General features: G+C 38.6%; 1 protein-coding gene across 1 annotated transcript in view; it reads right to left on the reverse strand.

Annotated features, from left to right (window-relative positions):
* Positions 1-24,897, reverse strand: part of LOC150085487 (F-box only protein 9) — a 266,154-nt gene that overhangs the window by 204,800 nt on the left and 36,457 nt on the right. Inside the window, exon 2 of the mRNA XM_090373294.1 lies at positions 7,514-7,837. Within this exon, the coding sequence (XP_090229420.1) occupies positions 7,514-7,837 (324 nt within the window). The remainder of the gene's footprint in view (positions 1-7,513; positions 7,838-24,897) is intronic.

Raw genomic sequence — 24,897 nt, forward strand, 5'->3', positions numbered from 1 at the left:
CCTGACAAACCATAGCTAACTGAAGTATAACTGCATTCCCGTCTAGAGGGTCCTGCAATACTTCTTTAACCAGTGACTCCATTATTTTCCCTGGAACAGAAGTTAAACTAACAGGTCTATAATTACTTATGACAGTCTTTGAACCACTTTTGTGAATTGGGGACACATTTGCACATCTCCAGTCCATGGGGACTTCCCTGAATCCAAGGATGGATTCATAAATATGGCTAGGAGTTGCTTACCTCCTTTGCTGCCTCTCTTAATATATAATTGGATATATCCCATCCACCTCAGGTGCCTTCTTACATTTAACTTCATCAATTTCTCTTCCAATTTCCTCTCAGTTATTACAAAATCATTTAGCTGGTAGAACCTGATAAACTTCTGGCATCCATACCCCCTAAAGAATTTCTCATGTGTGAAGGTAGATACAAAATAGTTACTCTGCTGGACAGCCACCTGAGCAGGATCATCAATAGTTGAACCGCCTATATCAAGGGAAACTAAGTTATTAATCCCCTTCCTTCTAGTGTTTATATAAAAAAAAAGTATTTTCTATTTTTAGCATTAGCATTAGTAGAAGCATATGATGCAAGAAAGTAAACTTATGCAGCATCAGCTAAAAAAAAAAATATTCACTCCTCCATCTGTTCCAAATACATGTCCAGCTCAGCCTTAAATTTATTTAGGCTATCAACTTCCACAACAAAGGATGGAAGTCTGTTCCACCAACCAACTACCAGCTGGCTAAAGGCAAACTTTCACACATCTATCCTACATCTGTCTTTCCTGAATTTGAATTTATGCCCTCTCAGGTGATTATTCTAAGCAAGAGGAAGAATCCAGTCAGTATTGAGCATGCTCAAACCATTCAAGGCTTTATACACCTCAATCAGATCACCTCGCAGGTGCATAGTCTCCAGACACTGTAATTTGCAAAATTTAAGCCTTTCTTCATAAGAGCAACCCTTTGTTCCATTCACTAATCTTGTTGCCCTTCTCTGTACTCGTTCCAACAGCTCTACATCCTTCTTAAAATGAGACCTCCAGACCGGTATACAGTAAGGTGTGGCCTGACCATTTCCTTATACGAGGGAATAATTACCTCCTTATCCCTGCTAGAAACATTCCTGTACATCACTGACAAGAAATCATGAGCTACTCTTGCAGACCGTCTGCACTGCTCAGAAAACTTCATATCTGACTGCACAATTACCCCCAGGTCCTTTCCATTCTCTACCACCATCAGTGCGTACACGCAGTTGATATGTTATTCTGGGGTTACTGCTATTCCCCATAGCAGTACTTTACATTTGTCAATGTTAAACTTCAGTTGCCACCTCTCAGCCCATCTTTTCAACTTTTCTAGATCCTGTTGCAGCAGCATACTGTTATTAATGTCCTTAATAACCCTGCAAATCTCGTTATCATCTGATCATCTGCAAACTTGGACATTAAGCTTGATATACCATCATCAATATCATTTGTAAATACAGAAAACAACAACAGACCCAACACTGAACCCTGAGGGACTCCACTAATAACATTAGTCCACAATGAATAGTGTCCATTGATTATCACTCTCTGTCTTCTCCCACTCAACCATCCCTTTATCCTTAACAGCAATTTGCCTCCAATGCCACACTGCTCCAATTTGTTCAGCAGTCTTCCATGTGCAACAGTATCAAAAGCCTTTCTAAGATCCAAATATATGATATCAAAGTTATTCCCTGCATCCAGTTCCTTTGTGACCACATCATAGTATCAAATCAAATTGGTCAGGCAAGACTTTCCCCTAACAAAACCATGCTCTGTCCAAACTATAACTGAAGTCTTGTCTAGACGATCCTGCAGTGCTTCTTTAACCAGTGCCTCCATTAATTTTCCTGAAACAGAAGTTAAACTAACAGGTCTATAATTACTTGTGTCACCCTTTGACCCTCCTTTGTGAATTGTGGTCACATTTGCAGATCTCAAGTCCATGGGTAACTCCTCTGAGTCCAAGGAAGCTCTCATAATTATGGCTAAGGGTTAGCTTACTTCCTTTGCTGCCTCCTTTAATATAACTGGATAGATCCAATCCACCCCGGGTGCCTTTTTTATGTTTATCTTCAACGATTTCTCCTCCACTTTCCTCTCATTTATTACAAAATCATCTAGCTCACTGCCAGAGTTTAACTCACCTCTGGCATTCCCCTCCCTGAATAACTCCTCATGGGTGAATGTAGATGCAAAATACTCATTTAGTTTGTTAGCCACCTGAGCAGGATCATCAACAGCTGAATCATCAATATCCAGTGGACCAATCTGATTCATCCCTTTCCTTCTTGAGTTTACATAGGTAAAGAACTCTTTTCTGTTTTTCTTTGCATCCTTTGCCAAGGATTTCTCATAATCTGTCTTTGCCTGCCTAATCTCCTTTGTGACTTGGTTACCAACCAGCTTATATCTATCATAAGCTTCCATGTCACCCATTAATTTATATGTATCCCATGCATTTTTCTTCTCTGCCACATGTCTCTTTAGTTCATCTGACATCCATTTAGGCCTAAACCTAGATCAACATTTATTAGTTGGTATGTAAAGCCTAGTAGCTTCCAAGATTAATTCTTTGAATGCTTATCATTTTGAATTTGCTGTTGGTAACATCATCAGTATAGAATTTAAATACTGTCTCAGACCACCACAGTCACCTTTACCAAAGCAAAAACCCTTCCCTTTACCTCTAATGGTAGTTACCTCTTTGAGTAAATCCCACTTCAGCACAATGTGATCACTGCCACTTAGTGGTTCCTTTATCTACAGATTCTTAATGCATGAAGAATCACTACTGATAATCAGATCAAGAGTATTACTCCCTCTAGTTGCCTCCCGAACATGCTGATGTAGAAAACAATCATCCAATAAATCCACAAAAGCCTTGCTAGTGTGTGAGTGACCAACCCACAAATTCCAGTCAATATCTGGGAAATTAAAATACCCCATTATAAGACTCTCTGATTTACTGGCACACTCTATTTCCCTGTACAGTTTCTTATTATACTCATCAGAGTCATTAGGCCTATAACACACTCCTACTTTCAATTTTGATCTCCCAATGCTTATGTCACACCAAACTGACTCAACTCTACACTGTCCAGCAATGTTGACTGGCTTCACTTCCTTGGATTTTGTGTTTTGCAACTCCTTTTTGTACTCCCCAAATTCCAGTTCTGCATTCCTCATATCTGTGTGACACCACATCTCTGATATCCCAACAATATCTGCCTTTGATGTTTTGAGCAATACCTCAAATTCATCAAATTTATTTATCAAACTCCTAGCATTGGTGTACACGCAAGTATACATGCACCTGTTCTTTTTCTTAGCTACCCTAACACAACCCATGTGTTTACTTGTACCGCAATGACTCCCAGCAGTTTCTGAAATACCCTGCATCTTGTTTACCAGGCTGCTGCTCTTTTTCTTTGCATCCTTTGCCAAAGATTTCTCATAATCTGCCTTATTCCTAACATCCTTTATTACTTGATTGCAGACTAGTTTATATCGACCATATGCTTCTGTATCACCTTATAATTTATATGTGTTCCATGAATTTTTCTTCTCTGCAACGATTCTCAAAGTTTATCTGACATCCGTTTAGGTCTAAGTCTTGAACAGCATTTCTTAGTTGGTAAGAAAAGCTTTTTAGCCTGTACAATTATTTCCTTGAATACGTTCCCATTAGTGTTTTCTGATAGTAACATCATCTATTGGTTCCACTGTATGGAATTTAAAAACTGTCTAAGACCACTGCAGTCACCTTTACGAAAGCAAAAACCCTTCCCTTTACACTTGATGGTAGCTACATCTTTAGGGAAATTCCACATCAATACACTATGATCACTGCCACCTAGTGATTCTTAGTTTTTATCTGCAGACTTTTAATACATAAATAATCACTGCTGATAATCAGATCAAGAGTATTACTCTCCCCCCCCCCCCTTGTTTCCTCTCCAACATGCTTCTGAAGAAAACAGTCATCCAATAAATCCACAAAAGTCTTGCTAGTGTATGAGCAACCAACCCACAAGTTCCAGTTAATATCCGGAAAGTTAAAATCCCCCATTACAGGACATTCTGATTCATTGACCCACTCTATTTCTTCTGTACAGGTGATCGTTGTACTAATCAGAGTCATTAGGCCTATAACACACCCCCCTACTATCATTTTTGCTTTCCAGTGCTTATGTCACACCAAACTGACTCAACATTGCACTGGCTATCCATGCCAACTGGATGCGCTGCCTTAGATTTTATGTGCTTCTTAACTAGGAGCATAACCCCTTCCCCATTCTATCCTGTGTTCTTTCTGTGCACCTTGTACTCCCCATATTCTAATTCTGCATCCCTTATATCAGAATGACACCATGTCTCTCATATCCCCACAATGTCTGCATTTGATGACTTGACCATCACTTCAAATTCATCTAATTTATCTACTATGCTCCTAGCATTGTTGTACATGCAAGGCTACATGCACCTGTTCAATTTAGTTAACCATAACAGCCCATGTATTGACCTGTTTCATGATGAATCACAGCAGGCCTTGAAATCCTCAGCACCTTGCTTTCCAGGCTACTGCACATTCCAATAGAAACAATGCAAGAATCATTTTCATATCTGCCTGCAGCTATTGTTAATCTATTAGTCTGTGTATCCTTTCAAGTTTGCAGTTTACTGACCACCCACCTAACACTGTCTCAATAGCATCAGCAAATATTCTTGCACCCTTTCTATTTAAGTGTATCCCATCCCCGTAGAAGTGTTATTATTATTGTTCCTATATTATTTCTCTCTGATTGGGGGATTCCACTCCATGACGGGTACTGCTACCAAGTACACAGGATGGTTGTAATGTCTGGTGTTAATGTTGGTCTACGAACTCTCTGACTATCCTACAGGTGTTCAGCATTGCGACTTTCTGGAGTTCCTTGTAAGTGTTTTCTGGGAGACCTTGCTGCTAGGCTGATATGGTGCAAAAGACCCTACATAGGGTCTTTCGCACCATACAGGTGGTTGACATGATCGGGATGGTCATTACTTCTTGCATATACCACATCTCCTTGACCTCATGTCTCAGGTTTGTGTACTTCCTAATTTTTTCCTCATGGGTTTTCTGGACATTGCTAGTGTCGGGCACTGCTATGTCAATCAGGTAGGCAGCCTTTTCCATCTCGTCCAGTGTTATTATTATTATTATTATAATTTATTTCTCTGTTGAGGAGACACCCATTAGCTAAAATGGTGTGAGTTACATTCTAAGGTGTGAAGCCGACCCCATGAGCATGAAGTTACAAAGTCCATAGGACGTTCACCCTGGAAGGTTGAATATAAAGTTTTTAAATACAGGGTTATTCAAAATGAAGTCCGGGGTTTCAAACAATTCCTGTACACACATGAGAAAAAAATTCTGAAACCCCGGACTTCATTTTGAATAACCCTGTACATGTGTAATTATGATTTTATATTAGAATATTTAAAATTTTGACATCTTAGGTTGGCATTTAGAATAATGAGAAGATATAGTTAAAAGGGATCACAATTAAATGCAGTTTTGAGCTGAGTGGCTGTGTGCACTAAAGTTGCACGAGACGATAGAAGTCGGAAAAGACCTGCAACTTGTAGGTGTTGTCGTTACAGAGCTTTTCCAGTTCAATTCTTAGTTCATTGAAGAGTTCTATCATGTTTGCTGGAAAAACACGATTTAGGCTGTCCAGGTTTTTTATGTCGCTTTGAAGAGGATTTCTTGTTTCAGCATTCCTGGGGGCTTCTTGATGAGAGTGAAACAAGCCATCAATGCTGGGAGCGTCTAATCTTCCTGTTAGCAGTTGGGCTAATGTGAAAATGTTTCTTCTGTTAATTGTCTGTTTCCAGGGAGGAATACTGAGATTTGAAAGTAGAATGGCTCTAGAAATATTAAATGGGTGATTCGAGGTCCTGTTCAGCCGGTATTCAATACTGAGGAAAGCTTTCACGCTGCTCGGTGGGGCAGAGAACCAAATCTGTGAAGCATACAGTGGGATGGGAAGTATACATTTCAAGATATGCTTTTTAACAAGATCTGGGTTTCTAATGCCGATTAACTCCTGTTTGACAACCCAGAGCACTGCATATGTTTTTGCTTTGATGTAATCAGTGTTCGGAGAATGTTAGTCCCTCATCCCATTTTAGGCTAAGGTCTACGTGCATTTTAACCTTTTGAACTTCGCATCCGCTTACCAGCATAGAGATATTGTTCCTGCTCTTTTTCTTTGCAATTGTTATCTGGGAGGATTTGCTTGGGTTTAAATGTAGTCCAATACAGTCAAGATAATAGTCCAGTTCATTTATTGTGTTATTGACTTGTTGATTTGTTTGCTTCACTTGTAGATCTTTAGATTTGATGAAGAATTTCAGGTCATCAGCATAGGTAACAAAGTTGTCTTTATGGGATGCAAGGTGATCTAATCAAGGTGTTTAAGGCTTTGAATGGATTGAGCAAGCTCAATGCTGATGGCATTCTTCCTCTTGGTCAGACTACATACATGGGGGGAGGGGCATAATTCAAACTGAGGAAGGATGGTTGTAGGATAGATGTATGGGCATTTTCCTTCAGCCAATGGGTGAATGATTGTTGGAATACACTTTCATCTGTTGCAGAAGTGGGTAGTTTGAATAAATTCAAGGAAGAACTAGACAAATTATTGGAGGGATGGACAGATTTTGTAGGAAGGTTATTTTTTTTGGATGATACTGTATAAGCTTGCTTTCTTGCATTATATGCCACTACTAATACCAGTCTTCGCTTGCCATTAAAGCTCAAACAAAAAAAAAAATGAAATGTGCGGAATGTGAGGATCTATAATCCTATTTTTTTTTTAATCCTAAATTTCACAAAAAAAAAAAAAAAAAAAAAAAATGGAATGAATGAATTATGCAATAGCAAGAATTATGTTGTTTCTGAGATGTTAGGTTGCATTCTGACAAGACTGTATAATGCTGCACATAAAAAACAATAGAAGAAAATGTGTGTGTGTGTGTGTGTGTGTGTGTGAGGTGGCAGAGGTTCATCTGTTATGCTATGCATAGTTATCACAGATGAATTATTTGTATCTAGGAAGAGTAATGAATTGGAATTACATGTTTTCTTTTAATGTTAATGATTGCAGTACTGTAAAAATTCTTCTATTTTCAAACAACATCAATCATAAAAAAAATCCAATTTTTTTTTATTGCTGTTGTTTAAAAATAGAACACTTGCTACACTTTTTTTTTTTTTTTTTTTTTGAAAATAAATGGAATTGTTCAAATGAACATTGCTTGATTTGAAGAAATCTCATCTCAGATATTATTTATGTTATTTTTTGTCATGCCCAGGCCAAATCCTATTCAGGTTCATGAAAAGTAATTACAATGACTAGCAGATGCATAGTTATTAACTATTTTGAAGTTTTTCAGGTTAAGTGAAATTAAAAAATAAAACAATCTTTACCTGATCTTCTTTTTTTCTTTCAGCCTTTTCTCTTAATGCCATGTTGTTCCCACTTTCATCCAAAATATTTTTACTATTTGGAATAAACGTTTCCTCTCTACAAGGTGTGGGCTCTAATTCTCTTTGCCACTGCTGACGAAAATTGTTCAACTCTTCTTCAACGGCCAACAGAGAAATAGATGAGGATTCTTCATCTTGTGTTTCCCCAGCTTCCTCTTCTTCACTTCCTTCTCCACTCCTACAACCCTCCCCAGAAGAATTCCTGAGGTTCTCTCCATCTGCTTTAGGAAGAATTCCACTTGAATTCATGTGGACAGCTTTTTCCTGTACAGTGAACAAGAAAGAAATGCATAAAAAATTTAAACAAATAGTTTTCAATATGTTACAAATAAACTGAATATTCAAAACTGCTTTACTTAAGTCACACAAAGTGCAGTTCTACCAAAAAATACCATTAATTAGACCTATTGTGCATATCCAGCATAGTCTCTTTCTGTACATGGCTCCGAGCAAATTGGGTTTTCTCTTAGAGCACTGATCTCATATTGTCAAGGCAATTTGCAGTGATTTGTCATAGTACTGCTCTTCTCTAGATAAAAACTTCTCCAATGGAGAAGTATAATGCTATTTACTTAAAATGTATGTCACTACCCAGACCACAGTTCTGACCCTGAGTGGGATCTCCTTGATGGATAAGCACTGTGAACACTTTTACCGTGAGCGTGCTAGATGTTATTGGCTGCCATTAGTGTTGATCTGATTTTTGTGATTTTTTTTTATATTTTCAAAAGTGTTCTTTGACAATTTGTTTTCTGCTCATAATTACATTAACATTTGGTGTATATACTAGTAAATTCATCATCCTCCTAGGTCTTTATTTCTGTTCACACATATTTTTCGTATAACATCACTGCTGATGAGAAAAGCCTAATTTGCACATCATACAAGGTGGGTTCAAAAAAGATTTGTATACATCTAGAAGTAGTTGTGATAGAAAGATGAAATTTTTTTTTTGTTTGATACCTTGATTTCTCTGTAGCAACCACACAAATTTTGGTTTTGATCTGACAATTATTATTTTTTTTTTTGCGATGCTGAATGAAGTTTAGTGTCACAATGAACAAAGTGGAACACATCAGTGATTTGATTCCTGTTTCTGCAAGGAAAACACCCAAAACAATCCACAAAGAAATGGTCACTGCTTATGAGAAGACTGCCCAGGCTACAGCACTGTTACACACTGGTATAAACAATTCAAATGTGGAAGAACCTCAGTGCAGATGAAGAAATCCCAGTATGCCCAGCCACTGCTGTAACAGAAGAGAGTTCTGCAAAAATTGAGGCAATAATCCTTGAATATCAGCATCAAAGAACTAGCCGCAGAGCTCCAAATTAGTGCAGCATCTGTGGACAACATCATCCAGCAACAGCTGCACATGAGTGAAGTGTCTGCTAGATGGGTTCTCACACTTCTGACCCCTTACCAGAAGAAGGAAAGGGCACAATGTGCATACATGAAATGTTGTCAAAGTGCCGGGAAAAACAAGAAGTTTTTTTCATAGCTAGTCACCATGGATGAAACTTGAATTTACCATTATGATCCAGAAACTAAATAAATATCAAAATAATGGAAGCATGTAGAATCACCCGAAAGGCAAAAGTGCAACCAAGTACTGGAAAGGCAATGCTGTCAGTTTTTTGGTATCAGCATGGTGTAATACAAACACATTACCTTCAAAAGAGCTGTACTGTGACAGCAAAGTATTATTCCAAACTCCTCATAAAGCTACATGCTGCTATAAAAGAAAAAAATATGGGAAAAGCTGTCAAAAAGTGTGTGCCTGATCTATAATAATGCCTCTGCACATTACTTGCATACTATTAACTTTCAGTTTCTCATTAAGATCTATACAAAAGAATTCCTTCTTAGCCTTTGAACAAAAGGCTAAGAACCAATTCTTTTAACCTTTTGTCAGAAATTTCGTCAAGAAATTATATTTCTAATTTCCACACAAGGAAAAAAGTTGACCAAAGAAAAACTAATTTTGTGTTGGGGGTCCCTGAGGCTGTCCCAGACATTCTCTCAGGTATGTCAAGCTGGGAATCAAACACTGATGGAACTAATATTCAGGTGACACCTCAAGTCAAGTGGAATGAATTTCATCAAAGTCCAGTCAGTCTGTGTTAACCAGATCCCCTGTGCAACTTCACAACAGTGGGACTATTAGAAAACCCTGGGTATAACCCCATGTACAATGCCTGAAATACAACACTTAGTATACTGAAGGTGACCAATGTAAAGCAGTGGTTATGGTGTGGTGCACACACCACACAGACAATACTGGGTGGTAGATGACTCTCATCAAACAGTGAAATACCACCATGCTTATTGGAGGATTTAAGCGGTGGAACCCATATTTCATCACCAGAGCAAAGCTCCAGCAACAACCATCTCTTCCGTCATGCAGTATGATTGATATCGTTTGATGTTATGATGGACATCATGGCGAGATCCAATCTTCCTTACATTTCAATGGTATAACTCTAAAACGGTGTTCACAAACCAACTGGACCGAACATATTGGTAACTCTCTAGGAGGCTTCCAGATCAGCTAGTCTCCAAATAGTGACTGGAAGGAGGTGGAGTAATGTGTATGTGGGGCATTATCAAGGCTAGATTATGTCAAGGAATTGGAATATTCTTGCTGCGTACACCACATCCAAAAATTTCATTACTTCATACATGTCCTCCCTACCTTTTCTTACTACTGAATACATCATGATTGTCAAATTAACAGAACAAACTTATCTGCGAAAATATCTAAACCTCCCAAACGCTTATTTGTTCATTTCACAAAAATATGTGGTCTTGGTTCTAATCTCAACAATGTCCATTTCCACTTACAGTCTGCCAAACCCCACGTTCTTTTTCTGACAGAACCCCAGTTATCAGTTGATTCAACCACTGCCCATCTCAGTTGTCCTAATTATTTACTGTATGATTCCTTTCACTTCAAAAGTGGTACTTGTGCATATGTCCGTTCCGATATTCTCTGTGTCAGAGACTTGGTAATTTGGAATCTCCTCTTTTCAATCTTCTCTGGCTTAAAATCTCTCAACCCCATTGTGTCAAATTCATTTGTTGTCTCTACCGTTCTCCCAACTCCACTAATCACCCCTGTAGAAGCAGAGACTGCTTCTACAGGGATGGGATACACTTAAATAGAAAGGGTGCAAGAATATTTCCTGATGCTATCAAGGCAGCGTTAGGTGGGTTGGAAAACTGCTAACTTGGGGAGATACATGGACTAATAGATTAACTGTAGCCGCTGGCAGAGGTAAAAGTGATTCTTGCACTGCTTCTATTGGAATGAGCAGCAGCCTGGAAAACAAGGTGCAGGGGATTTCAGAAATAGCTGGGTGTCATTGTGGAACAAGCAAATACATGGGCTGTGTTAGGGTAGCTAAGAATAGGAATAGGTGCATGTACACTTGCGTGGACACCAATGCTAGGAGGTTGGTAAATAAATTTGATAAATTTGAGGTGTTGGTCACAACATCAAAAGCAGATATTGTTGGGATATCAGAGACATGGTGTCACACAGATATAAGGAATGGAGAAATGGAATTTGGGGAGTACAATGTGTACAGGGAGAATGGACAGGATAGGAAGAGAAGGGAGGAGAGGTTATGCTATTAGTTAAGAAACACAAAATCCAAGGAAGTACAGCCAGTCGACATGGGTGGACAAGAGCAGTGTTGAGTCAGTTTGGTGTGACATAAGCACTGGGAAAGCAAAATTGAGAGTAGGAGTGTGTTATAGGCCTAATGACTCTGATAAGTATAATAAACTACTGTACAGAAAAATGGAGTGAGCCAGTAAATTAGATTGTCTTATAATGTGGGATTTTAATTTTCCAGATATTGACTGGAATTTGTGGGTTGGTCCCTCACACACTAGCAAGGCTTTTGTGGATTTATTGGATGATCGTTTTCTACAGCATGTTTGGGAGGCAACTAGAGGGAGTAATACACTTGATTGATTATCAGTAGTGATTCTTCATGCATTAAAAATCTGCAGATAAAGGAACCACTAGGTGGCAGTGATCACAGTGTACTGAAGTGAGATTTACTCAACGAGGTAACTACCATCAGGGGTAGAGGGAAGAGTTTTTGCTTTTGTAAAGGTAACTACGGTGGTCTGAGACAGTTTTTAAATTCTATACAGTGGGACCAACTGATGATGTTACCAACAACAAATTCAAAATGGGAAGCATTCAAAGAATCCTTAGGGGCTCACATCTGGTGAGTATGGGTTTGGCACACCCAGGATCATGAGCTGGATATCATCATTCTTCTTTTTCTTGGCGATTCCCTTTTACTTTTGTGTGTGTCTCTCTCTCTCTCTCTCTCTCTCTCTCTCTTAGGGTAACTGGGGATTTTTTTTTTTTTTTTTTTTTTTGGCTGGTGCAGCATAAGCATTAGGCTTCCTTGCACCATATAGCTAATAATAATAATTAATCTTGGAAGATACTAGACTTTTCATACCAATTAAGAAATACTTTTCAAGGTTTAGGCCTAAATGGATGTCAGATGAACTAATAACATGTGGCAGAGAAGAAAAATGCATGGGATACATGTAAATTAATAGGTGACACAGAAGCCAATGATAGATACAATCTGGTTGTAACCAAATCACAAAGGAGGTTAGGCAGGTAAAGGCAGATTACGAGAGATATTTGGCAAAGGATGCAAAGAAAAGATAACAAAGAGTTCTTTACCTATGTAAACTCTAGAAGGAAGGGAATGAATCAGACTAGTCAACTTGATATTGATAGTTCAACTGTTGTGATCCTGCTCAGGTAGCTACCAAACTAAATGAGTATTTTGCATCTACATTCACATGAGGAGTTATTCAAGGAAGGGATTGCCAGAGGTGTATTAAACTCTTGCAGTGAGCTAGATGATTTTGTAATAACTGAGAGGAAAGTGGAGGAGAAATTAGAATTAGCATTAGTAGAGGCATATGACACAAGAAAGCAAGCTTATGCAGAATCAAAAAAAAAAAAAAAAAAAAAACTTCCGGTTCACCCCTCCGTTCGTTCGAAATACCTGTCCAGCTGAGCCTTAAATTTATGTAGGCTATCAACTTCCGCAACAAGAGATGGAAGTCCCTTGGATGGCTAAAGGCAAATTTCCGCACATCTATCCTACATCTGTCTTTCCTCAATTTGAATTTATGTCCTCTCAGGTGATTATTCTGAGCAAGAGGAAGAATCACATCAGCATTGAGCATGCTCAAACCATTTGTTGAAGATAAACATAAAAAAGGCACCCGGGGTGGATAGGATCTATCCAGTTATATTAAAGGAGACAGCAAAGGAAGTAAGCTAACCCTTAGCCATAATTATGAGAGCTTCCTTGGACTCAGAGGAGGTACCCATGGACTGGAGATCTGCAAATGTGACCACAATTCACAAAGGAGGATCAAAGGGCGACACAAATAATTATAGACCTGTTAGTTTAGCATTAGCATTAGCATTAGTAGAGGCATATGATGCAAGAAAGCAAGCTTATTCAGCATCAGCCAAAATAAAAGAAAAAAAAAAAAAAACAACCACTACTCCCATTTCACCCCTCAATTCGTTCGAAATACCTGTCCAGCTGAGCCTTAAATTTGTTTAGGCTATCAACTTCAACAACAAGCGATGGAAGTCTATTCCACAAACCAACTGCCCGCTGGCTAAAGGCGAATTTCCGCACATCTATCCGACATCCGTCCTTCCTCAATTTGAATTTATGCCCTCTCAGGGGATTATTCTGAGCAAGAGGAAGAATTCCATCGGCATTGAGCATGCTCAAGCCATTCAAAGCCTTGTACACCTCTATCAGATCACCTCGGCGATGCCTAGTCTCCAGGCTCTGTAATTTGCAAAACTTAAGCCTTTCTTCGTAAGAGCAACCCTTTGTTCCATTCACTAATCTTGTTGCCCTTCTCTGTACTCGTTCCAGCAGCTCTACATCCTTCTTGAAATGAGGCCTCCAGACCTGTATACAGTACTCAAGGTGTGGCCTGACCAATGCCTTATACAAGGGAATAATCACATCCCTGTCCCTGCTAGAAAAATTCCTGTATATCATTGACAAGACACCATGAGCTACTCTTGCAGCTCGTCTGCACTGCTCAGAGAACTTCATATCTGCCTGCACAATTACCCCCAGGTCCTTTTCATTCTCTACCACTGTCAGCGTAGTACCACAGAGTTGATAAGTTGATCTGGGGTTACTGTTTCCCATATGTAGTACTTTACATTTGTCAATGTTAAACTTCATTTGCCACCTCTCAGCCCATCTGCTCAACCTTTCCAGATCCTGTTGCAGCAGCATAGTATCAGTAGTGTCCTTAACAACCCTGCCAACCTTTGTATCGTCTGCAAACTTGGACATTAAGCCTGATACACCATCATCAATATCATTTATAAATACAGAAAACAACAATGGACCCAACACTGAACCCTGAGGAACTCCACTAATAACATTAGTCCACGTTGAGCAGTGTCCATTGATTACCACTCTCTGTCTTCTGCCACTCAACCATCCCTTTATCCATAGCAGCAATTTGCCTCGAATGCCACACTTCTCCAATTTGTGCAGCAGTCTTCCATGCGCAACAGTATCAAAAGCCTTTCTAAGATCCAAATATATAATATCAAAGTTTTTCCCTGCATCCAGTTCTTTTGTGACTACATCATAGTATCCAATCAAATTGGTCAGACAAGACCTGCCCTTAACAAACCCATGCTGTGTCTGAGCTATAACTGAATTCTTGTCCAGATGATCCTGCAGTGCTTCTTTAACCAGTGCCTCCATTAATTTTCCTGGAACCGAAGTTAAACTAACAGGTCTATAATTACTTGTGTCAGCCTTTGATCCTCCTTTGTGAATTGGGGTTACATTTACACATCTCCAGTCCATGGGTACTTCCCCTGAGTCCAAAGAAGCTCTCATAATTATGGCTAGGGGTTTGCTTACTTCCTTTGCTGCCTCCTTTAATATAACTGGATAGATCCCATCCACCCCGGGTGCCTTTTTTATGTTTATCCTCAACAATTTCTCCTCCACTTTCCTCTCAGTTATTAGAAAATCATCTAGCTCACTGCCAATGTTTACTTCACCTACGACATTCCCCTTCCTGAATAACTCCTCATGTGTGAATGTAGATGCAAAATACTCGTTTAGATTGTTAGCCACCTGAGCTGGATCCTCAACTGTTGAACCATCAACATCCAGTGGACCAATCTGATTCATCCCTTTCCTTCTTGAGTTTAAATAGGTAAAGAACTCTTTTCTGTTTTTCGTTGCATCCTTTGCCAAGGATTTCTCATAATCTGCCTTTGCCTGCCTAATCTCCTTTGTGACTTGGTTACAGACCAACTTATATCTATCATAGGCTTCCACGTCATCCATTAATTTGTATGTATCCCATGCATTTTTCTTCTCTGCCATATGTCTCATTAGTTCATCTGACAACCATTTAGGCCTGAACCTTGAACAATATTTCTTGGTTGGTATGTAAAGCCTGGTAGCTTCCAAGATTAGTTCCTTGAATGCTTCCCATTTTGAATTTGCTGTTGGTAACATCATCAGTTGGTCCCACTGTGTAGAATTTAAATACTGTCTCAGACCAGCATAGTCTCCTTTACGAAAGCAAAAACCCTTCCCTTTACCTCTGATGGTAGTTACCTCCTTGAGTAAATCTCACTTCAGCACACTGTGATCACTGCCACCCAGTGGTTCATTTATCTGCAGATTCCTAATGCATGAAGAATCACTACTGATAATCAGATCAAGAGTATTACTCCCTCTAGTTGCCTCCTGAACATGCTGGTGTAGAAAACAATCATCCAATAAATCCACAAAAGCCTTGCTAGTGTGAGAGTGACCAACCCACAAATTCCAGTCAATATCTGGGAAATTAAAATCCCCCATTATAAGACTCTCTGATTTACTGGCCCACTCTATTTCCCTGTACAGTATCTTATCATACTCATCAGAGTCATTAGGCCTATAGCACACTCCTACTCTCAATTTTGATTTACCTATGCTTATGTCACACCAAACTGACTCAACACTGCACTGTCCAGCGATGTCAACTGGCTTCACTTCCTTGGATTTTATGTGTTTTTTAACTAATAGCATAACCCCTCCTCCCTTCCTATCCTGTCTATCCTTTCTGTAGACGTTGTACTCCCCAAATTCTACTGTTGTTTTCTGTATTTACAAATGATATTGATGATGGTATATCAAGCTTAATGTCCAAGTTTGCAGATGATACGAAGATTTGCAGGGTTATTAAGGACATTAATAACAGTATGCAGTTTAACTTCTGTTCCAGGAAAATTAAGAGGCACTGGTTAAAGAAGCACTGCAGGATCGTCTAGACAAGACTTCAGTTATAGTTTGGACAGACCATGGTTTTGTTAGGGGAAAGTCTTGCCTGACCAATTTGATTTGATACTATGATGTGGTCACAAAGGAACTGGATGCAGGGAATAACTTTGATATCATATATTTGGATCTTAGAAAGGCTTTTGATACTGTTGCACATGGAAGACTGCTGAACAAATTGGAGCAGTGTGGCATTGGAGGCAAATTGCTGCTATGGATAAAGGGATGGTTGAGTGGGAGAAGACAGAGAGTAATAATCAATGGGCACTGTTCATTGTGGACTAATGTTATTAGTGGAGTCCCTCAGGGTTCAGTGTTGGGTCTACTGTTGTTTTCTGTATTTACAAATGATATTGATGATGGTATATCAAGCTTAATGTCCAAGTTTGCAGATGATACGAAGATTTGCAGGGTTATTAAGGACATTAATAACAGTATCTAGAACAACAGGATCTAGAAAAGTTGAAAAGATGGGCTGAGAGATGGCAACTGAAGTTTAACATTGACAAATGTAAAGTACTGCTATGGGAAATAGCAGTAACCCCAAATGTATCTCCCATACATAAGGGTGGCTCTAAAAGTGAAGTGGGAAATTATCGACCTGTCAGTCTGACTTCAGTAGTAGGGAAAATCATGGAGGCATTGATCAAGGGTGGAATTCAGGATCATTTGGATCGAATTGAAATTCTCAAGGATACTCAGCATGGTTTTGTAAAGGGAAAATCATGTTTAACAAATCTGGTTCGCTATTTCGAAAGGGTCACTCACGAGCTGGATTTAGGGAATAATTTCGACATTGTTTATTTAGATTTCAGCAAAGCTTTTGACTCAGTCCCACATGAGCGGTTGCTTTATAAGCTGGAACAGGTTGGAATCACTGGAAAAATCCTTAGATGGATAGAAGGATGGCTTCAGGGCAGGAGGCAGAGGGTTGTGATAAATGGCTATTCCTCAGATTGGGTTGATGTAAGAAGTGGGGTTCCCCAAGGATCAGTATTAGGACCACTGTTGTTTTTAATTTTCATAAACGACATTGATGAAGGGATAGAGGGCGTGATGTATAAATTTGCAGATGATGTTAAAATTGGTAGAGTAGTTAATGATCACTGTCAAGCTGAGCTTCTTCAGAGAGACCTAGATAGACTTCAAGAATGGTCAGAAAAATGGCAGCTGTGCTTTAATCCAACAAAGTGTAAGGTATTACACCTGGGAAACAGTAATCCCAAAATAACTTATTCACTTGGTGGAGTTCAACTAAACCCAGTACTGGAGGAAAGGGACTTGGGTGTTACGATACGGTCAGACATGAAATTCTCTGAGCATTGTAAACAGGTTGCAAGGAAGGCCCATGGTGTCCTATCGATGATCTATCGAACTTTTGCAAGTAGAGATAGGGACGTGATAATCCCATTATATAAGGCCTATGTTAGACCACACTTGGAATACTGTGTTCAAGTATGGAGACCGCACCTAAAGAAAGACATCGAGCTTCTTGAAAGGGTGCAAAGAAGGGTAACTCGCCTGGTGAGATCGGCAAAAGGGCATCCGTATGAAGAAAGACTTCGAATATGTGGGTTGCAGAGTTTGGAAACTAGACACCTTAGGGGAGATTTGATTGAGGTGTTTAAGGCTCTGAGAGGCATCAGTAAAATGAATGAGGACAAAATTTTCAAGATTATAAATGATGCTAGAACTAGGGGACATAAATTCAAGTTACGCGGGGAAATGTTTAGATTGGACTGCAGGAAGTTTTATTTTAGCCAGCGAGTTATAAATTACTGGAATAAGTTGCCTTCATGGGTGGTAGAGGCCGACAGTTTGGGGAAATTCAAAGGTCATCTGGATAGTACTTTCGGGTAAGGGAAGCGCATAGGATGATAGGATTAATTTCCTTTTTATTTAATTTTTAATTTCATTTTATTATTTTTATTTATTTATTAATTATTATTATTTATTTATTTATTTAATTTTTGTTTTTATCATTGTTTTGTTCGGATTTTTTTTTTTTTTTTTGGCTGGTGCAGCATAAGCCATAGGCTTTCTTGCACCATACGGCCGTTACTAATACTAATACTAATACTAATACTAATAACGTATCAACTGAGTGGTACTACACTGATGGTAGTAGAGAACGGAAAGGACTTTGATATCATACATTTGGATCTTAGAAAGGCTTTTGATACTGTTGCACATGGAAGACAGCTGCACAAATTGGAGCAGCGTGGTATTGGAGGCAAACTGCTGCTATGGATGAAGGGATGGTTGAGTGGAAGAGGACAGAGTGGTAATCAATGGACACTGCTATTTGTGGACTAATGTCATTAGTGGAGTCCCAAAGGATTCAGTATTGGGTCCACTGCTGTTTTCTGTATTTATTAATGATATTGATGATGGTATATCAGGCTTAATGTCTAAGTTTGGAGACAATATGAAGGTTGGCAGGGTTGTTAATGACACTAATGACAGTACGCAACTGCAACAGGATCTAGAAAAGTTGAGCAAATGGGCTGAGAGGTGGCAACTGAAGTTTAACATTGACAAATGTAAAGTACTGCCTATGGGTAGCAGTAACCCCAGAGTAACGTATCAACTGTGTGGTACTACACTGTCGGTGGTAGAGAACGAAAAGGACCTAGGGGGTAATTGTGCAGTCAGATATGAAGTTTTCTGAGCAGTGCAGATGGTCTGCAAGAGTAGCTCATGGTGTCTTGTCAATGATGTACAGGAATATTTCTAGCAGGGATAAGGAGGTAATTATTCCCTTGTATAAGGAAATTGTCAGGCCACACCTTGAGTACTGTATACAGGTCTGGAGGCCTCATTGAAGGATGTAGAGCTGTTGAAATGAATACAGAGTAGGACAACAAAATTAGTGAATGGAACAAAGGGTTGCTCTTACGAAGAAAGGCTTAAGTTTTGCAAATTACAGCATCTGGAGACTAGGCACCTGTAAGGTGATCTGATTGAGGTGTATAAGACCTTGAATGGTTTGAGCATGCTCAATGCTGATAGGATTCTTCCTCTCGCTCAGAATAATCTCCTGAGAGGACATAAATTCAAAGTGAGGAAAGACAGTTGTAGGATAGATGTGTGGAAGTTTGCTTTTAGCCAGCAGGTGGTTGATTGCTGGAACAAACTTCCATCTGTTGTTGTAAAAGTTAGCTTAAATAGGGTTTTTTTTTTCGGCTGATGCTGTATAACTGACTTTCATGCATCAAATGCCTTTACTAATGCTAATCACTTGGAACTCTATGACTTCTCTTTGAATCTTGACTTTTTCCTGTCCAACTTTCCTAACAGTGAGGTAATTTTCCCATGGTGATTTTAATGTTCACACTCCAGCTGGCTTCCAGTTTTCTAATCACAAGGACCCAGCTGGTCAAGATGCTAAGGCTTTTGCAATTATTAATGACCTTGCACAGAATGTTCATTTACCTATCAGAATATGACAGTCCCAACCACACAGCCAAATCTTTTTCTCATAAACAACTCTTCTAGGTACAGGGTTGAGGTGAGTGGACTTCTAGGCACCCCAGAACACAACTTGATGATAGTCCCTTCTCCAATGGAGCCTTTCTCTCACAGCCATTCTCAACCTTGTGTTGTCTGGCATTACAAGAATACAAAATGGGAGAATTTGCGAGATTAATTTTCTTATTTCCTTAGTTGGATTACGGTTTCAAAATTTCTGATGTTAATGTTTGCTCACATCGTGCCAGTGAAATTATTTTTGTAGGGATGAAATCCTTTACTCCACACTCCACCTTAAAATCTCTTCCTTATTTAAACCTTCTTTTTCAAATAACTGCAATAAGGCAGTTCAATATAAGAATTGCATTAGCTTGTATCCAAATCTCTAGGTCCATTTTCTGCCTACACCAAAGCTTGCAACAATTGTAGAGCAGTTATTAATCAGTCCAAATCAGATTTTGAACAGGATAAGAATAGAAAACTTGCTTTTTGTCCAAATAGTAGTCCTGCATTCTGGCCTCTGGCCAAGATTATTGGCCACCCACAACTTTTGCCCATCTCTATTTCCACCTCTGACCAAACCAGATGGTTCTATTGCCACTTCAGCCAAAGATAAATCTAACCTGCTAGCATCCTACTTTTCTTCTAACTCATGTATTCAAATCCACATGTTCCTAGAGAAATAAAATTTTGCATATGCAGCATTCTGGATATGGAAGATATAGCTGTTTTAGATCCAGCTGATGAAGACGTTCTGGAAAAACACAAAATCTGTTCAATTTGTCCATGTAAAAAAAAAAAAATGACAAAATACCTCTGTAATTCATGTAAGAAACCTATATGTCTTCAATATGCAAAAAGACTGTGCCTCTGATGCAGAGAAAATGTCTAAGAAAGCGTATATTTAGCATTTGTAATTATATTGTTAGTTTGTTCTTTATTTAGTGTTTTATGTATATAATACTTACTTACTTAGTCTTTTCTTAACATATTAAAAAAAACTTAATCCTTATATTTGTTCGTTTAGTTTTACTTTCTGCAAAATACGGTAGACATGCATTTCTTTTGTATTTCTAAGTAATAAATATTTTTTTTCTCAAAAATTGTGTATTTTTATACTTTTTGTGGATTTATATTATCATAAGTATATTATAAGTGTCCAAATAATTGAATTTCAAATAAAAACGAGTATGAAAAAATATTTTTGTTTCAAGGTAGTCTCACAGACAATACATCAGTAGCCGACCGGGCTAGCCGAGTGGGTAAAGTACCTGCCCGGCAACCCAAAGGTCGCGAGTTCGATTCCCGCCTCGGGCTTCGATCAGAGTACTGCAAAAACCTTGGGAGGTGCAATATGGCCACAGAAGCCGATGCGCCAACAACTACCAAATCAAAAAAAATAAATAAATAAAAAATACATCAGTACCTATGTCCTAATAATGTTTCAAGGTAGTCTCACAGACAATACATCAGTACCTATGTCCCAATAATTGTGTCAGTACTTAAGGGTTAATGAAAACTCCAAGCATGAGAGGTATTAAAACATAGAGTGCATAGTAGCATGCATGGATTGAAGGTTGAGAAGATGAAAGAAGGCACTTGCTGACATTAGACTTGAATTTCTGTAGACTGCAATTTACAGGAAATACAAATGAAAAGTTGTTTCCAGAAAATGATAGTTGAAGTAATAAATGAGGAAGAAGAAAAGCTGGTTCTAGGAGTTTGAAGTTGGACAGTAAAATGATGTTTATTGGTGGGTGGCGATTGAACTGGTTCTGAAGAGAGAGGGCAGGAATTATGGATGCCAACTCAGAAGAACAGTGCCCATGGAAATATCTATTGAAAAGGCATGAGGCAGAAACAGAAAGTCTCTGAGACAGAGGGTGGAGAGACTTTATAAGAGATGGGTCATTAATTGACCGAACCTTTGAATCAAGTCTAGAAGCCTGAGAGAGGATTTGGGAGCATTGCCCCAGATGAAGGAACAATATTCAATGGCAGGGCAGATGTGAGATCTGTACAGAGCGAACAGCTGTTTGGAAGAAAACTAATGCCAAGAGCAAAACAGAAAACCGGTTTTTTTAGATGCAGAGGAAGCAACATTGGTAGAGATTAGGGGTCAAGGAAATCCCTAATAGAGATATATGATCTTGTCTAGGAATCTCAGTGTTATTGAAGGTAAGCATAGAAGCAGAAGAACCCATTTTGTGAAATATAAGACAGGACTAAGTTTTAGAGGGATTGAAATCAACTAAGTTTTCTTTGTCCCAGTGGAGAATTACCTGGAGATCAGCATTAAAGGAATTGACAGTGGATATTCAAGAAGTTGAAGCTGTTTGCGCAAGGCAAGGTTTCTCAAATTGGAAGGTGGAATGCAATGTGCTATCATTAGCAAAACTATGGATAGAATGTCCAGTCAATGGAAGGTCATTGGAGAAAGAATTGAACCTTGGGGAACACCAGTATTAATGGAGAAATTAGAAGACAGCTGTTTACCATCACTCACAGTGAGCAGTCACAGAGAAAACTGGACATCCAATTACAAAAAACAGTTGGTAAACCATAAGATGGAAGCTTATTTAGAAGACCTTTATGCCAAACATGATCAAAAGTCTTGGAAACATCAAGAAGAAATGCTTGAGTTACAAACCTTTTCACTGAATTTATCCATAGATGGGTAACATAAGCCGATATATCACCAGTGGAGTGACATTAACAGAATCCATACTGACGATCATTAATCAGATGGAAGGATTGTAGACAGTTTAGGAGTTGGTGGTTAATGGATTTCTCCATTATTTCAGAAAGATTAGAAGTGCAATGGGATGATAATTGGTTGGGAGAGATTTGTCAACCCTTTTTTTAGAAAATGGCTGGATATGAGCAAGTTTCCAAGCAGAAGTGGAAACACTTGTGGAATAAGAAAGTGTAAAAAAGCAACACATAACAGGAGTAAGTTCAGGCAGAAGCTTTGAGAACAAGTGGAGAAACACCATCAGGACCTGGTGCTTTCTTGGGATCAAGACTTCGGAAAATTCTTCCAAGATCCTTTTGATGGAAGAACCAGGGGAGGCACTGAATGGAGCATACTGTGAATAGAAGGAGGTAGTTTACCAAGATCAGTAATACATAAGTCGGAAGAAAAGTATGATGCTAGCAAGTCAGCTTTATATTTAGCTGAGGTGGCAATAGACCCATCTGGTTCTCACAGAGGTGGGAATAGAGATGGGAAACAGTCGCTGCAAGAAACCAGAATGATCAATATGTTAATCTTGGATTAGTACTACCCATATGCAGTATCTTACGTTTGTCAATGTTAAACTGCAATTGCCATTTATCAGCCAATCCACCTAATTTTTGTAGATCTTTTTGCAGTAGTATTCATTGATTACTATCATTAACCACCCTGCCAACCTTTGCATCATCCGCAAACTTAGATATCACTATCACCAATAAATATAGAAAACAACAATGGGCCCATTGCTGATCCCTGTGAGTCTCCACTAATAACATTAGTCCACCTTTTGTATCATTTGCAAATTTAGATATTAAGTTTGCAGATAACAGGTTCTATCATCTCTATCACATGCAAACTTAGACATTAAGTGTCATATACTCTCATAAATAACATTAATAAGTACAGAAAACAACAATGGGCCAAGCAACAAAGTCTGTAAAACTCCACTAATAATATTAGTCCACGAAAAGCAGTTCTCCCATTCAAGAATCCTTTTATCTATTGCAGTAACTTTCCCTTAATGCCACACTGCTCCAACTTGTACAGCATTCTTTTATGTGCAACAGTATTAAAAGCTTTCCTGAAATCCAAGTACATGATATCAAAATTGTTTTGCATCGAGTTCCTCTGTTACTACTGCATCACAGTATCCAGTAAATTGGCCAGACAATATCACCCCTTAACAAATCCATACTGTGACTTCAATATAACTGAACTCCTGTCTAAATGAGATTGCATTACTTCTTTAATCAGTGGCTCCATTATTTTCCCAAGAAAAAGTCAAGCTAAAAGGTCTGTAATTAATCAGGTCCCCCAATTCACAAAGGGGATCATGTTACCCATGATCCCCTTTGTGAGTTTGGGATACATTTGAACATATCCAGTCCACAGGGATCTCTCTCCCTGTGGCAAATCATGGCAAAGGGTTTGCTTACCACCCTTAATATAATTAGATAGATCCAATCTACCTCAGGCACATTTTTTGTTTAGCTTTAAAAATTTTTATTCCATGTTCCTCTCAGTTATCACAAAATCATTTAGCTATCTGTTAGAATTTGATAAATGTCTGGTATCTCTACCCATAAAAAATTCCTCACGTGTGAATGTAGATGCAATGTACCTATTCAGTTTGTCACAAACTAAAGCAGGTTTATGAACAGTTAAAGGTGAACACTAATGTGTTCAGTTCTTTTTATAGTGTTTACATAAATAAAGAAGCCTTTGATGCTTTTCGTTGCATTCTTGGCATTTCGTGGCAAAAGAATGCAAAGAAATGATTAGAAATTATCCTAATCTTCCTTAGCTTGCCTAATGTCCTTTGTGACTTTATCGAAGACTAGTTTATATCTACTACAGGCTTTTGTATCAACTGATAATTTATATTCATTCTAGGTGTTCTTCTCTACCACTAATTTCATTAGTTCATCCGATATTCATTTAGGTCTAAGCCTTGAACAGTATTTTTTAGTTAGTATGAAAAGACTAATAACTTCTATAATTCCCTGATTGCTTCCCGTTTAGAATACGTTGTTGTTGGTAACATCATCAGTTGCTCCCACTGTATAGAATTTAAAAACTGAGACCATTGTAGTCACCTTTACAAAAGCCTTTCCCTTCATATGATAGTTACATGTTTAAGTGAATCTTAGATCAATACATTGTGATTGCTGCCCCTTGTGGTTCTTTTATCTGCTGATTCTTAGTGCATGAAGAATTACTACTGATAATCAGATCATGAGTACTGCTTTCTCCTTTTGCCTCTCTAACATGCTGCTGTAGAAAACAGTCATCCAATAAATGCACAAAAGTACAGCTAATGTGTGAGTGACCAACCATAAGTTCCAGTCAATAACTGGAGAGTTAAAATCCCTCATTATAAGATATTCTGCAAGACTGCAGCAATCATTCAAACACAACATGGATTTGGTAAGGGAAAGTCTTTGTCTGACAAATTTGATTGGATACTATGATCTGGTAACAAAGGAACTGGATGCAAAAAATAATTTTCATATCATATACTTGGATTTCAGGAAAGCTTTTGACACTGTTGCGCATGGAAGACTATTGTACAAATTGGAGCAGAATGGTATTAAAGGTAAGCTGCAACAATGGAAAAAAGGGTGGTTGAGTTGGAGAAGACAAAGGGTGGTAAACAATGAACGCTGCTCTTCGTGGCCTAATGCTATTAGTGGAGTTCCACAGGATTCGGTGTTGGGCCCACTGTTGT

The sequence above is a fragment of the Mastigoproctus giganteus genome, chromosome 5 (genome assembly GCF_048544385.1).
Source record: "Mastigoproctus giganteus isolate SK-2022 chromosome 5, ASM4854438v1, whole genome shotgun sequence".
Classification (NCBI taxonomy): Eukaryota; Metazoa; Arthropoda; class Arachnida; order Uropygi; family Thelyphonidae; genus Mastigoproctus; species Mastigoproctus giganteus.